General features: G+C 39.1%; 1 protein-coding gene across 5 annotated transcripts in view; it reads right to left on the reverse strand.

Annotated features, from left to right (window-relative positions):
* Positions 1–16,096, reverse strand: part of MED14 (mediator complex subunit 14) — an 86,872-nt gene that overhangs the window by 22,513 nt on the left and 48,263 nt on the right. For all 5 annotated transcript variants that reach the window (XM_055266818.2, XM_055266817.2, XM_063634514.1 and 2 more), the window contains exons 17-22: positions 10,550–10,710; positions 10,317–10,463; positions 9,561–9,652; positions 8,470–8,622; positions 7,575–7,844; positions 2,937–3,077 (exon numbers count right to left, since the gene is read on the reverse strand). In XM_055266818.2, the coding sequence (XP_055122793.1) occupies positions 2,937–3,077; positions 7,575–7,844; positions 8,470–8,622; positions 9,561–9,652; positions 10,317–10,463; positions 10,550–10,710 (964 nt within the window). The remainder of the gene's footprint in view (positions 1–2,936; positions 3,078–7,574; positions 7,845–8,469; positions 8,623–9,560; positions 9,653–10,316; positions 10,464–10,549; positions 10,711–16,096) is intronic.

Consider the following 16,096-nt stretch of genomic DNA (forward strand, 5'->3'; position numbering starts at 1 on the left):
CCATTTTTGTGGGTGTGGAGTGTTATCTCATTGTAGCTTTAATTTGTATTTCTGTGATGGCAAATAATGTTTGAATACCTTTTCGGTGCTCATTGGCCACTTGGACATCCTATTATGTGAAATGACTTGAATCTTTTATCTACTTTTAAAACCAGATTGTCTACTTTTTTTTTATTGATTCTTTCTAAGCTATCTTAAAGAAATTATAGAATTCAGGCTAACTCACAAGCTACAAAATCATATATTTGCCCATACTGTTTTATCCAATAATGTAGAATGTACCTTTATGTTTGGAGATGTAAGCCATACTAACTTGTTAATTAAAACTATGAGGCCGGGCGCGGTGGCTCACGCTTGTAATCCTAGCACTTTGGGAGGCCGAGGCGGGCGGATCACAAGGTCAGGAGATCGAGACCACGGTGAAACCCCGTCTCTACTAAAAATACAAAAAATTAGCCGGGCGTGGTGGCGGGCACCTGTAGTCCCAGCTACTCGGAGAGGCTGAGGCAGGAGAATGGCGTGAACCCTGGAGGCGGAGCTTGCAGTGAGCCGAGATTGCGCCACTGCACTCCAGCCTGGGCGACAGAGCGAGACTCTGTCTCAAAAACAAAAAACAAACAAAAAAAAAAACAAAACAAACAAAAAAAAACTATGATATTCATAAACTTTTATATTTTCTTCCTTTCCTTTCTCATGGACTAGCTTATGCACTAAAACTGCAATTTATATAAAAGAAGAAAAACTACCTGCTAACATCAAGTAAAATGTACATGAATCCCTTTATGAACATTTTTTTCTCACAACTGTCTTATCAGGGAGATGAACAGTTTACAAATAGAAGCATAGCACAGATATCTGATAAACAGAAAAAAACTGAAAACTGAAACTGCTCAATAAAAGGCTCAATCTTTAGGAGGTACGTAAAGCCAAAGCCACCGACTAAAGACATTTAACCATGGCAGATGAATATTCTTTTAAAAGGATTCTGACTTGGTATTGTCAAACTTTTTAACTTAAAAACAAAACAAACAAAAAAGCTCTACCTATAGGTTGAATACAGAGCAAGAAAAGGCAGAAAATTCCTCAAGTTTTCCCAAAGTGACAAGTCATTCTAACTTTTCTAGAATATCCTAACCTTTGGCCAATCTACCCACTTCTAATCCTTCTGTCTTAGCCTGCAACTATTTTCCTACTTAGAAATCTCATGTTCAGTATGAAATGCTACTGAGTGTATATTGCTCTTAGCCAAATCAGAATACCTAATAAACTAGCGCTGCAGGCTCTCACTGTGTCAAATTATGATTTTTTCAGTAACAAAAGCACTTTGGGAGGCCAAGGCGGGCAGATCACCTGAGGTCGGGAGTTTGAGACCAGCCTGACCAATATGGAGAAACCCCCTCTCTACTAAAAATACAAAATTAGCCAGGTATGGTGATGCGTGCCTGTAGTCCCAGCTACTCAGGAGGCTGAGGCAGGAGAATCACTTGAACCTGGGAGGCGGAAGTTGTGGTGAGCTGCGATCACGCCATTGCACTCCAGCCTGGGCAACAAGAGCGAAACTCCATCTCAAAAAAAAAAAAATCATTATAGAGGGGCCAATGAACAACTTATTTTGGGAGAAGGAGAGAATAATGGACCACATTCTCCCTCCATTCCCCCTATAACATTGGCCCTGCTACAGCCATGGTCATCAGCCAGCCCATCTCAGTTACTTCTTTCCCCCAAAGGATGTGGCTCATCCCCTGCTCCGTATCAGGTACAGGAAAGATTGAAAATGCAAGAAAGTGGCTTCCACAAGAAAAAAGCTGCTCTGATATCCGCTGGGCCAAGGTACTTCTCTCCCATGGTGGCCCAGCATCTTCAGAGGGCTAGTATCTCATCTGAGTCAATGTCTGTCACAAGAGCCCCGCACCTCAGCTACACAGAGACATTCGCACAGGCCTTTACCGATCTTCCCTGTTCTACATGAAGGCCAAGAAGGGAAACAGTGAGAAGGCAAGTAACCCTAAATAGCTGCCAAGAACAATAGAGCTTCCACAAAACCCTCCTTCTAGTAAGAATCTAGTACTTTTTCAAAGATTTAAGCACTGGAAAGTTGTAGTCACTAAGTAGCTAGACCAGAAGCTAAGCAATAAAATAAGCTAAGAGGATTCTCTGCACAATGCTGGTTTCAAAAATGCTATTCATGAAAGCTTCTGGGTGAGAAGCAGTGAGCTATTTTGTAAACCAAAAATAAAGGATGTGCCAAAGAGCCTTGTGTACAGGCTGTGTGCTCATATACAACTAAAAATGAAGCCCCTGAAGACTCTGGCCCAGAGTCTACAGCCCCATTGAGGATTTTCCAGACTAGGGAGTCACACAGGACTGTTGAAGGGCTAAATGATCACTGTTCACCTTCTGTTTCAGGAGGGTCAGTGAGAGAACAATGGCTAGCTTAGGGGCCTGTTCAACTCTCAGACATGTGAAGGTGACAGGACAGAACTAAAAGCTCTTATGGTTCTATAATGTGGCTTATCCAAACGGTCTGAGGACAGAACCCTGAAAATTTGTCCACCTGTTCTCTGTAGGAGTCCCTACGGAACATCGCCAGACGTTTAGTCCACTGTGCTCTACTTTAATAACATCTGTCCTTCAAGACAAGGTGAGGAAACTCTCTCAAAGATCTCAGATCCTGCAGATGATATTTTCATCCCTGGAATCATGTAACATCATTTTAAGTGTGTGAATGATCTGAGATTAATGCTGTTTCCAACACTACTCATTTCTTGTCACTGGAAGTCTCCTCACCTCCTTCTGCAACTCTTTATTTCATAAATATTTCCTGGGCATCTCGGGCCCACCAAGGACCTCCTTGTCTTTCAATGAAGTCTTGACACCTATAGAACCTGCGAAGTTACAGAAATGTGATACCACGTGGAATTTTGGCTAGATATTACCTGTTGCTGGGGTGGTGGCTGGAGCTGCGATATTAAAGAATCCATCATATCTCCTCCTATAGGAGAAGGGGGATTATCGTCCTCATTTACAGACCTTCTTCTAGCATCCTGATTGCTGTCAACAAACATATTCAGGAACGTCTATGGATATAAACAGGTAAAATTTAGATTATTTTACCTAACATTATTAGTAAAATATTTTAAATTATTTAGAATATTTAAACAGAAACACAGTATGTTGATCCTTGAAGATCGTTACTAGGACAACCTAGAAGAAATATTGTTAATTTTGAAGCGGGAAACTGAGGAAAACAGTTAACAAAAACAGCATCTAAAAAAAGTCATATCGACTAAGAAATATTGTGTGAGCAAAAAGTTGAAGAAAGAAGTACATCCTGGCACCTCTTACCATCAGATCATAATATTTTCTTATTAACTTCTAATCCAGAAATGGGGGTAAAAAATGAAAAGCATATTGGCCATAACTTCAATGACTTGGAAAATTTCCCAGCTAGTGAGCACTCTTACTTTTTAAACTAGAAAATATGAAAGGAAAACTGAGTAAGAAACGATCCAATTTTTTCCTTTTTTATATGATTAATCTTGAACCATTAAGAGTGGGACAGCCTTGTTTTACATATTGTCAAAACTGAGCAAAGCTATCAGAGTTTGTGTTTCAAGCACAGATTCTCTTTAACACTCCTCACAACCCCAGTATTCAAATATACATATATTTGAATCATAAGCTTATCAAAATCACTAGAGAGCTATTAAAAGTCCATAATGGGCTGAGCACGGTGGCTCATGCCTATAATCCCAGCACTTTGGGAGGCCAAGGTGGGAGGATTCCTTGTGAGACCAACCTCAGCAATAATGGCAAAACCTTATCTCTACAAAAAATAGAAAAATCAGCGAGGCATGGTGGTGCACACCTGTGGATCCAGCTACTAGGGAGGCTGGGATGGGAGGACTGCTTGAGCCCGGGAAGTTGAGGCTGCAGTGAGCCATGATCCCACCACTGCGCTCCAGCCTGGGCAACGGAGCGAGACCATGTCTCAAAAAAGAAGTCCACAGTCTATTTTTAATTAAAGATGATGGGCTCACAACACACATTGCATTCTTTCCCCACTAAAACTACTGGAAAAAATTTTTTGAAGCAATAAGTAACAAAGACAAAAAGAATGGGAGAAGAGAAGAAACAGCAATACATCCGGGAAGCTGCAAAGCAGATGGCTGAGTAGCAACTAGAACCATCCAATGTGAGAAAGTTGTATCCTAAGTAAGCCGTGGGAAAAGCCAAGAAGCAAGCTATTTCCATCCAGATCTCTGAGACACTTTGGAACTGGCGGTATCAGGCACTGATATGGTTTGGCTCTGTGTCCCCATGCAAATCTCATCTTGAATTGTAATTGAATTGTAATCCCCATGTGTTGAGAGAGGGACCGATTGATTGGATTATGGGGACAGTTCCCCCCATGCTGTTGTGATAGTGAGTTCTCACCAGATCTGATCGTTTTATAAGTAGAAGTTTCCCCTGCTCTCGCGCTTCTCACCTGCAGCCACGTAAGGCATGCTTGCCTCCCCTTTACCTTCCACCACAATTGTAAATTTCCTGAGGCCCCCTAGCCGTTCTTTCTGTTAAGCTTGTGGAACTGTGAGTCAACCAAACCTCTTTCCTTTATAAATTACCCAGTCTTGGGTACTATCTTTACAGCAGTGTGAAAATGGACTAATATGGGTACCTCTGGAAGTGGGGATAAAAGTAGGACTAATAACAGAAGGATTAAGTGAAAGTCTAAGAGACACTTAGACCCTCCCAGATCCTCTGCTGTTCTCACTGAGCTTGGTTGATCTCTTCCGCCCTGGAGGAGGATCTCTGACTTGAGGGATGCCAAAGACCAACTCAGAGAAGGACTACTATATAAAAAATGGGGATCAAAGTCTACATAAATTTGAGAATACTCATTTTCTCATTTGACTTTCCCAATATTGAGAGCCAGATGCATACCATCTATGCAGAAGAGTTGGATATTCCTGTCTTGGTACTCACAACAGCCCAACAAAAAGACCTAAAGCTACTGATATCGGGAGTTTCCCAAAGAAATAGCCCAAGGAGATCATCCTGCAATGAAGACCACAGTCAATAAGTCTTACCTTTAAATAAGAGCAGAGACTTAAGAATCACTTAACATTTGAGGAAAGACACTAATATAAAAGAAATCAATATCACACCCCCCCACACACAAAAGCAAGGTGAATAAAATAGAGATTATGTAGGATAAAAAGAAAAAGTAATGTTGCCATATAATAGAATGTTTAAAATGAACATTTAGAAACAAAAAAAGACCTTCTGAAAAAAATGTTTAAAGAATGGCCAAAATAAAATATTGGTAGAAATAAAAAATAGAGGGATTAGAGGAAAAAAGTGAGGTATCTCCCAGAAACAAGAGGCAAAAAACCAGAAGAAATAAGAAAATTGGAGGACAAGTCCACAATGCCTAGCATCAGAACGAGCTAACAGAGAAAACAACGGAGATGAACCAAGAAATAGTGCAAGGAAATTTCCCAAAGCAAAAGGATATTAAGTTTTCAGACTGAAAGAGCCCACTCAAGTCACATAATGTTCAATAGTGTGAACTCATTACACATCTCAATAGTCACAATGGAAGCTAGGAGACAATGAAGTAGTACCTTCAAAATTTTTACAGAAAATGATTGCAACCTAGAGTTCTTTATCTAGCCACTTCAGTTAGATGAGGGTAAACTAAAGATGCTTTCAGGCATATGTGATTTCAAATTAATTCCCCACCCCCCATGTACCTTCTCCCAGTAATCAAAACAATGAAGTAAACAAGAAAAAAAAAAAGGCGCCCACCACACAAGGCATGCAATGTGCAACATAAAAGAGAAATGAAGGAATCTCCCCTTTCATCCTTTTGCAGATTCCTAAGTGAACACCGTGTACAAGGCCCAGACTGCTACCAGTCCAAATTGGAGCAGGTCAGAGGCCTATTGAAGAGATTTCTTCAAGATGAAATCAGTAAGTTATCTTGATATGTTTGAACATACTAAAAGGAATTACATAACTAGGGGAGAGTTTAAGGTTAATTAGTGATAGGTACTACAGAGAAAGCGAAACCAAAAAAGACCCAATTAATAATTCCCAATAAAATAAAATGTTGAGAAAGACAGGAAAAATAATCACAGTAAGCTTGGTTGCAGCAGCACTTACATATTCATAACAGTGCAAACGCTGAAAAATAATCTAATCAAAATTGCTACCTAACTATGTTACAAAGATAGGAGGAAAGACAAATGTGTTTATGCACTGAGAGCAGCCTGGAAGGGGGAAGGCACACATAAAAAAGAATTTAATAAGAATTAAAGCCTGGGCAACATGACGAAACCCCATCTCTACAAAAAATACAAAAATTATCTGGGTGTGGTCCCAGCTACTGGGGAAGCTGAGGTGGGAGGATGGATTTAGCCATGGTGGTTGAGGCTGCAGTGAGCCATGATCATGCCACTGCACTCCAGCCTGGAGGACAGAACGAGACCCTGTCTCCAAAAAAAAAAAAAAAAAAAGAAAAGAAAAGAAAAACAGAAAAAAAAAATAGAAAAAAGAATACTCATCTTCCACTGTGAGAATCAGATAATGCCCTCAACCAAAAAGTAAACAAATAGCAATGTAGGCATTCTACTTAGAAATAAAGATATAAATACCAAGAGAATCAGCTATATAAGAATTGAAAACAGGGCATCTGGGGAGCAAGAAAATGACAAGAGTGGGTTGCAGGAGACTATTTTACAAATCAAGCCTTTTAGATTTATTTGACTCTAGAGTAAAAACACATACAACTGAGCTATCACATCAGTTAACCACTCTGGCAGTTGTGGTCCAGGACCTTACATTTTTAAACAGCATCAGGCCAGGCACAGGTTACTGTGATCCTAGCACTTTGGGAGGGTCCAGGACCTTACATTTTTTAAATGCATCAGGCCAGGCACAGATTACATCACGCCTGTAATCCCAGCACTTTGGGAGGCTGAGGCAGGTGGATCACCTGAGGTCAGGAGTTCCAGACCAGCCAGGCCAATATAGTGAAACCCCATCTCTACTAAAAATACAAAAATTAGCCAGGTGTGGTGGTGCATGCCTATAATCTCAGCTACTGGGGAGGCTGAGGCAGGAGAGTCACTTGAACCCACATGGCTGAAGTTGCAGTAAGCCAAGATCGTGCTGCTGCACCCCAGCCTGGGTGACAGAGTGAGACTCTGTCTCATAAATAAATAAGCATCACAGTAGAATTGATGACCAAACCTTTTCAAAAATCAATGATAAAAACTACTTTTAAAGTTCCAAAGACCAAATACAACTGTTTTTAGTATCTTCACCCTGCTGATCAGAAGGTAAGAATATAAAGAAAAATACTTTTCATCATCTCATACACATAAGCACAGCACTTTATCAGAACTTCTAGCTCCTTCAGAATGACATTATAGAGATGATGAATTAACACTGCTACTTACTAAATTTAAACAGGAATTTTTTGCTTTTCCCCATTATTTCCCCCTCAAAGAAACCATTTTAGAGATAATTTTTATGTTTACTCATGTTATAACACTAAAGTCTGTTACCTTTAGTCCTGGTGCAGGATAGAAACCTTCAACTAGTTTGCTGTTATCAAAAAGACTATAGGCACCATCCCGTATTGCCACAACACCTCGACTCCGGCAGTATATATCAATGCAATACATGTTCCTGAAGGCCAGTCTGATGTGGGTGGACGACTGTGGCAGAATGGAGAAGCACTGGTAGGCAGTGTTGGTTCTCTGGGTCAAGCCCAACATCGGCACAGTGGGGAGTTTGTTGATGGCATTTAATGGAGCCTGAGTATCAAACAGTACCTATAAGGAACAAACACAGTGAGAGCAGCCAGTTTCTGTACAAATGTTAAAACCTCAGAATTTTCAGTGTATGACTGTCAAAAATGAGACAACGTCCTTCTGGCACATTCCATAAAACTTGCCCTTGAAGAGAATGCAAACTAGATCACTGGGTCCACGTCGAATCAAAGAAAATTCTCAAAGAAGTGTTCAAGATATAAAAGACTAAAGTTATCAGCCTTAGTCATTAAAGACAAGTCCCCATGATCTTTTGAAGAGTTTTGCCTGAGACACTAAATGCTGTTTTTTGTTTGTTTGTTTTTTGAGACAGGGTCTCATTCTGACACCCAGGCTGGAGTACAGTGGCACAATCACGGCTCACTGCAGCCTTGACCTCCCCAGGCTCAGGTGATTCTCCCACTTCAGCCTCCCAAGTAGCTGCGACTACAGGCGTGCATCGCCACACCTGACTAATTTTTGTATTTTTGTAGAGACAGGGTTTTGCCACATTGCCCAAGCTGGTCTTGAACTCCTGAGCACAAGCAATCCTTTCGCCTCAGCCTCCCAAAGTGTTGGGATTACGGGTGTGAACCAGCACGGCTGGCATACTAAGTCTTATTTTTAGACAGAAAATAAACTTAATTACCTGTAATAACTGAACCACATTTGGTGTTTTGTTGAACATTTCTTGAAGCTGATGGAGAATGGTATTGTGACAGTTACTACAACCTGAGTTTGGGCCAACAGTTCCCAAAGAAATGTGGAATTTTTGATGGATTGAATTCCATTGGATACTAATCTAAATAAAAAAGATTACATGTTTCAGAAACTGAGAAAGTAACAGATTCAAGTAGGAGAAAAAAATGTTAAAAGTAAGGCAAAACGCCAAAAATCTAAATGGATTTTTTTTTGGAAAACAAGCAATAAAATAAGACTGGATTCGAACTCCAGATGTGCTGTTAATATTGAACAGTACATTCCCTGACCATGTGTTAGTCCTCTTTTACTAAATAAAACAGAAAGGCACTGAAACAACTTTATTAAACTTTACTTGAAAATTATCATTAGTGTTTCTTTTCGTTTTTCTCTTGAACTGAAGAAGAGTCACACTCTTGGTACCATTAACTAAGGAGCACTGTCATAAAGGGAAAAGGCGCCACTCTGGACCTAGATACACTTGGTTAATTGATTTTAAAAAGCTCAAGTAACCTGACATTACTTGACGTAGAAGTCTAGAGAGAAACCAGTTGGCTGCATTTTTATACTACATTTCTAGGACTTTACATATGAGGTGGGAAAAAAATAAAGAACTATAGGTTACAGGAAATACTTCAAGATTAAGATAAGATGAAACAATGTTAATATTCATGTGACCAAAAGCAAAAACATACCATATTGTTATAACCACTCATACACAATTTTCCTTACAATAATCACATTGCCAAGCAAATTTGTAATCAGTGAAGAAAAAAATACAAACACCATCAGTACATTACCTTGTCCAAATTGCTTCAAGATTATATACCCCATCACAGGGTATTATTTTTGTTTTCAATTTTAAAGAGTTAAGCATTATGGTTTACTATATTTATAGCCACAAAGCATTTAAAATTTACCATTTTATCCCTAACTTTCACTTGAGTTCTTACTTATATTAAGGTAATTTTCACGTTTTTTTAATTCTTGATTTTTAAAAGATTCATAAGACAGGAACTTCAGCATTTTAAACAGACTTACTGAGCTTCCCTTGGTGGTTCCATAACACAAGATAAGTTTTCGGTAATTATAAACACGAACTTCTGAGAAAATATTTAGATGAGCAGGTATGTCTAAACAGAAGGAAACAAAAAGGAGATTAATATTATACATGTAAAATTTTTAAATATAAATTTGAATAAGAGGGCATTTTGGCAATATTATATGTCCAGACAGGTCTCTAGTTAAGTAATTTAGTTTTTTAAAAAAAGCAACAGCATAAATAGATAATATGCTTCCATTTCTACAAAAGGGGGCAAGGGTAGGTGAGATATACTGAAGCAGTCTAGCATAGTGGTTAGAGGGTTCCAATTCCAACTCTGCCACTCACTAGCTATGGGACTTTATGCAAAGTTCTTAGTCTCTGCAACTTGTTTTCTTCTGTAAAATGAGGAATAATACCCACCCTCATGATTGTGATTGTGAAGACTGTGAAGATAACTCATTTGTTAACACAAGCAAACTGTTTATAATATTGTATGGCACACAGTAAATAAGCACTATTATTATGATACAGTATACCTGTGTGTAAAATTTTTGCAAACAAAAGAAACTTAACAGTGGTTGTCTTTAGGGGAAGAAAACTGAAGTCTGAAGTGAAAGGAACACTTAAGTTTTATTAGATACACTTTCTGATTTTTTTGCTTAGAACCCTGTGCATGTTTTACTTCTTCAGTTAAAAAAAGGGTGAGGGCTTTTTTTTAATTTATTTAAAAAGGAGATTATCTCTACACGTACCTGGTAGAGAACGTGCAAATTCCAACACACACTCATATAATCGTGCAATGCTATTCCAGTCATTAAGAAACATTTCAACCACTTTTCTACCACCAACAGGCTCAGACAACAGATTTTCATATGTCAGGTAAACGTGCCGGGATGGTCCTACAGGATTAAAAGAGAATATTAATAGTAATTGATACTAAAAAAATCCAGAAATATGCAAAGACAAAATGTGTGAAACATCTCACCTTGCTCCCTGGTAGAAGTGCCATTAAGTGGACAATTTGCAAACACTAACTCTGCTACCCAAGTGCGGTTATTTCTACCTTGTAATCGGAAAGTGCAATCAAGAAGAGAGCGGTCCAGAGCCTTTTGGGTTTCCTCACTTATACCCTTACAGGGAGGAATTCTGGTGATAAAAGACAGCATATGAAGTATACTTTACACAGACAAAGCGCAATGTACACAATGACAGACAGGGTATGACATTAGAGCTTCATTTCAAACTCCACTTCTAGATACCTTCTGCAAAGGAAGGAAGCAATTCACAGCAATTAATAGTATTTAATCCATTTCCATTCACATCAATATGGATTAGAACTCTCATTTTAACAGTGATGTTTGTCTTTATTCATAATTTTGTTATTTAAAAAACACTACGATTCTACAGAATGAAAATCAAGAATACTGGTTTTCTACAAAATCTATCTAGAACATCCTCAAGGAAAAGCTAAGGGGACCAAATCCTTATAAAACCACTATTTGAAGACAGGATCATACAGTACAAAGAATAAGGGCCTTGGAGTCAGAGACCCACATTCTAACTCTGACTCAGCCACATTTAATGTCTCTGAATTTCCCAACTACAAAATAGAGATGAAGAATTACTTTATGTGTCACTGATGAAGAAAATGAAAGTGCTTATGGTGGCTGACACAGCAGGTATTCGTATGTTTTGTTTTTTAAGAGATAGAGTCTTGCTGTGTTGCCCAGGCTAGCCTTGAACTCCTGAGCGATCCTCCCACCTCAGGCTCCCAAGTAGCTAGAATTACAGGTGCACACCACCAAGCCTGGCCCCATGTATGTTAATTCTCCCTTGCAGTAAAACCAAATCTTGGTCACTGACTGAATAACCATGATAAAATTCCAGGTTTATTATCCCCACTTTGCCACCTCCTCCTCTGTAGAGGTAACTCTTATTTTCATAGAGCTTTACATGTGTTAACTCATTTAACATACATACTGTCACACATACATCACATATACAAGAGGAATGTAGTAGACTGGTGTCTTAAAATACCTATCCATTTTCCTTCTACAGCTTTACAAACTATCTCATTGGTCATAAAACATTATGAGGTAATACATTTTAGCTATTCATGAGTTATTTCAGTAAGAGATGAAATAATGAGATTATTTAATTATATATAACCTTTAACTCACACAGAAGGTGGTTAATTCTCAGATTTGGTATAATAAATACCTATATTGAGGCAAAAAAACAAATATAATTGGAATTAGGGAATCTTGGTTCAGACCCCTTAATTCAGAATATAACAAAGTTTCTCAGTCTTAGCAGGATTGGCATTTGGGGCTGGAAAATCCTTTGTTGCGGGGTGACGGGGCTGTCTTGTGCGCCCAGGCCTCTACCTACTAGGTGCCAGTAGCACTTCCTACTCCCTCTTCTCAGTTAATGATCAAAAACATCTGCAGACATTGCCAAAAGCCCCCTGCAGGGCAAAACTGCCCTGGGGTTGAGAACCACTGACCTGGAATAAACAACTTAAGAGAGCAAAAAACAGATTGCATGTGCTAATTAAAACTTCTATCACAGCTCCTCTTCAATATACAGCTTTTGAAGTTTTTCAAAAGTTAATCTGTCACACTACATACTTTTTATCACTACCAGAAAGATTTTGTGCAACTGTATTTTGGGTAGTTATTACAGAAATTGCATAAACTACCTATCTGTTCTTCAACTTGACAGTTATACTGAGGACTTGCCTGCCCTTACCCCTCAGGACATAGCCCTCCCCATAGGAGTTATTAAGCTGCCAATTCAGACAGATTTTTAAATCTCAAGTTTGAAAATATAAATGCAGTACATTATCCTCCTTTCAAATAAAACAGGTTTTTCACAAAATCTATCTAGTTAGAAAAGGAAAGCACAGAAGCCAGTATGTGCTCAAGTGAGAACTAACATCAGTGTAAGCCTCTTTTCCCATTTATGCTCTTAGGGACAGTGGAACCCTGAAAGTGCATTGTATATCACTTTAATCTGTGATGCAGATACAATGAGCTCTACCTCAAAGAACTCATAAAATAGTTACTTGCTTTTAAGGTTATGAATGGAACAGAATGAATAAAAATAAACTGTAACTTTTATCTTCCCAGCATGATCATGTGGGGGAAAAAAACAACAACCCCAAACCAGGTTCCCCAAAAGGAAACCAAACAAAATTGTTACAAACTTAAAATACTGCAAAATACTATTATAGTAGCCAAAAATTACGAACCGAGGAAGGTATTTTCTGGACAATGGATTAACCAATCTGAAAATTTTTACCAATTCAAAAATGTCTGATTTACACAGCTGCTCCTAACCAACTTTTCTCCTGTACTTCTCAGTACTTAACAAATTGAGGAGCCCAGGCTATGGTCTTTTAAGGTCTGGCAGATGTGTGTCAGCTTTGCCGTGAGGGCTTTTACAAACATCATTAACCCCACTATGGCCCTGCGGTGCAAAACCAGGGAGATCGCTGAAAGTGCTAGCAAAAGCAGCATGAGTGTGCCTAAAAGGAAAGTGAAGAGGTTTTTATAAAGATTGCACACGTGTATGAAGGACAAGCTGGGCCACACAACTTGCAAAAAAAGGAGCTGTGCCTGTGCATTATCAGCATAAGCTACAGGAGGCAAAGAAACAAAATGGAGGAAATGAAAAACCCTCGTGGGTGTGGCCACAGGACCTTTACTACTGCGCATGACTTTGACATGAGTTCAACGAGAACGTGGGAAGTTTGCTGAAGCGTTCAAAACTAGGCACCATGAGCACGCTGCTCTCGCAAAACTTGTGTCCCAAGCCTCATTTGGGTTATAGGATCAAGGCTCTTGAATTTGCACAAGGCAACAGGTCCGTGAACCACAGCAATCGAAGACATTTACTATGATACATTTGATACTATGATTGCAGAGATGCATCAAGGAGGCCTGCTCAACAAATTTTCAAGGAGATAAAGTAGAACAAGAACAGAATGTATTTCTGGCAAAGAGAAGGAAAGTGTGCCAATTTTAAAGCTTTGAAGTATCAACTCATATTCATATTCAATATTAATATATCCAGGACTAAAAGCTTGTTACGAGAGTTTCTAAAGAATAAATGCATGAGTCCGATTCCATATTAATTAGATCTATACAGGATTTTAATAAAATCATGTTGAGACATTTATTATTTACTTTCTTCTTCTTCACTTCTATACCCTACCCCAATAATGGACAGCACTTACTGGACAAACAGTCATCTTTAACATATCCATTTATGCATATTTTCCTTTACATTTTAAAATAAAGAAAACAAAAGCCAAGATTAAAGACTTTAAGAATTATTATAAAATGAAGCTAAAAAATATAAAGTACTTCCTTCCTAGGTAGGACTCTTACGCATTCTCTTGAGTTCAAGAAGAAAGGAGACTGAAATTTCTCTTGTAAAATTGCCGAGAACAAGATATTTTTAAAATCTCACAAACCATGACAAATACAGCTAAGAGAATAGAATGCAAATGTTAACATTATCAACTTATCTACAGATGCCAAGAAGAGTAAAAAGAGAAAAAAATCTATATTCAAGGCAAAGCAATTCAAAACCAAATGCAATTGAAAGTATTGCAGTTTCCTACTGATTTCCATTATAAGACTAGTTCTCTCTCTCTCCTGAAAACGTTTTTGTAGAAATGGTGTTAGACAGCCAGGAAGAGGAACTATTCTAGTTCTTCAATTCTGTAGCATCTAAAGTGAGCACTAATGACACATGGGTTATGTGACACTATTTGCTAGCTCTATCTACCTTCCACAGAAACAGATTCCTAGATAACAAATGGTAAAGCCCCACGGCTCAAATTGCAGAGCTGCTATGTCTTAGCAGACAGAGGAATTCAATAAATAAAAATTGCTTATATAATTTATATCATTAAGCAACATCTGGGAAACAATAAAGTGTACCCCTCCTTTGCAAAGAAACCTGTTTCCTGGACCAAAAAGATTGATCTCTTAGATGGTATTCTGGCTTTGCAAGTCCATACTGGGTCACTTTATAAAGCACATGTACCACACTAGCTTTACTTCTAAGCATCTTTTGGCTCCTCGTCCTTTGTCCATTAGAACTAAGCCCTATGCCCATCTCCTTCTGTATACTCTTTCCTGGTGATATAATTTACTACCCCAGCTCAGTTACTAACACCATGGTGATGACTTTATCTACTTCTCCTTCCCAGATCTGTTACCTGAGCTTGAAACACATCTCTGCCTGCCCAAAGGGTATTCAGGCACCTTAAACTTAGCAAAGTCCGTTCAAACTCACATCTTTGGTGTACCTCATCTCAGAAAACACTGCCACCATCCATCATTTGCCCAAGATAAAACCAAGAATCATCTTTGCCACTTTCCCCTCTTTCTCACCTTCGACAGCAATCTAATCATAACTCATGAATATTTTCTCTCCTAACTCCTTGTGGAACATACCCTGCTCTGAGCTACCAACAACTCTAATGTGAACCACTTCACCAACTGGTTTCATTACTTTAGTCTTGTTCCCATTCAATTATTCTCCATATTGCTATCAGGTTGAGCTTTCAAAAACACCTATCTAATGATGTCAGTTTTAGCTTAAAATCATCTGATAGCTTCTTAGTGCCATTAGGATAAAGGCTAAATTGTTGAAGGACATTTACATAGGCCTAAAGGATCTGACCCCTTCCTGCTTACATTTCCAGCCTCATTTCTCCCATCTCCTGCCATGCCGAACTACTTTCAGCACCAAAATGCCAAGCTCTCTCTTCCCTCCAAGCCTTCACATTAGCAGTTATCCCTCTGGTTAGGACCTCCCACTACCTCTGCCCCACTTTCCTCTGACTAATTCTCACCTCTCCTTCAGTCCAAGTGTAACTGGTACTTCCTCAGGGATACTCTTCCTGACCTCTGAACTAGCCCATATTCCTCTGCTTTATGAACCCACAGCATTCTGAGGGGATGTCAGAATTCAAGCCTGACACACAGTCACACTCAATGTATATCTGCTGAATGAATCAAAGAAATGCAGAGAAAAGATATCCAAAAATACCAAGTGAGGCCAGGTGCAGTGGCTTATGCCTGTAATCCCAACACTTTGGGAGGCCGAGGCGGGTGGATCACTTGAGGCCAGGAGTTCGAGACCAGCCTGGTCAACATGGCAAAACCCCGTCTCTATTAAAAATACACAAAAACTAGCCAGGCGTGGTGGTGTGCACCTGTAGTCCCAGCTACTCGGGAGGCTGAGGCATGAGAATTGCTTGAACATAGGAGGCAGAGGTTGGGAGGCTGCAGTGAGCCAAGATTGTGCCACTGCACTCCAGTCAACATGAGCAACAAAATAAGACTCTCTCAAAACAAACAAACAAACAAACAACAAAAAACAAAACCAAGTGATGCTGGAATGCCACTCCATAGATTAAAGGGACTCTTCCCCCAGACCCTAGTAACTCTATGCAGAAATTCACAACACCCACAGGTTCTGAACACTGCTTTATGTTGTCTCATGAAAGAGA

Source organism: Symphalangus syndactylus, chromosome X (genome assembly GCF_028878055.3).
Source record: "Symphalangus syndactylus isolate Jambi chromosome X, NHGRI_mSymSyn1-v2.1_pri, whole genome shotgun sequence".
NCBI lineage: Eukaryota > Metazoa > Chordata > Mammalia > Primates > Hylobatidae > Symphalangus > Symphalangus syndactylus.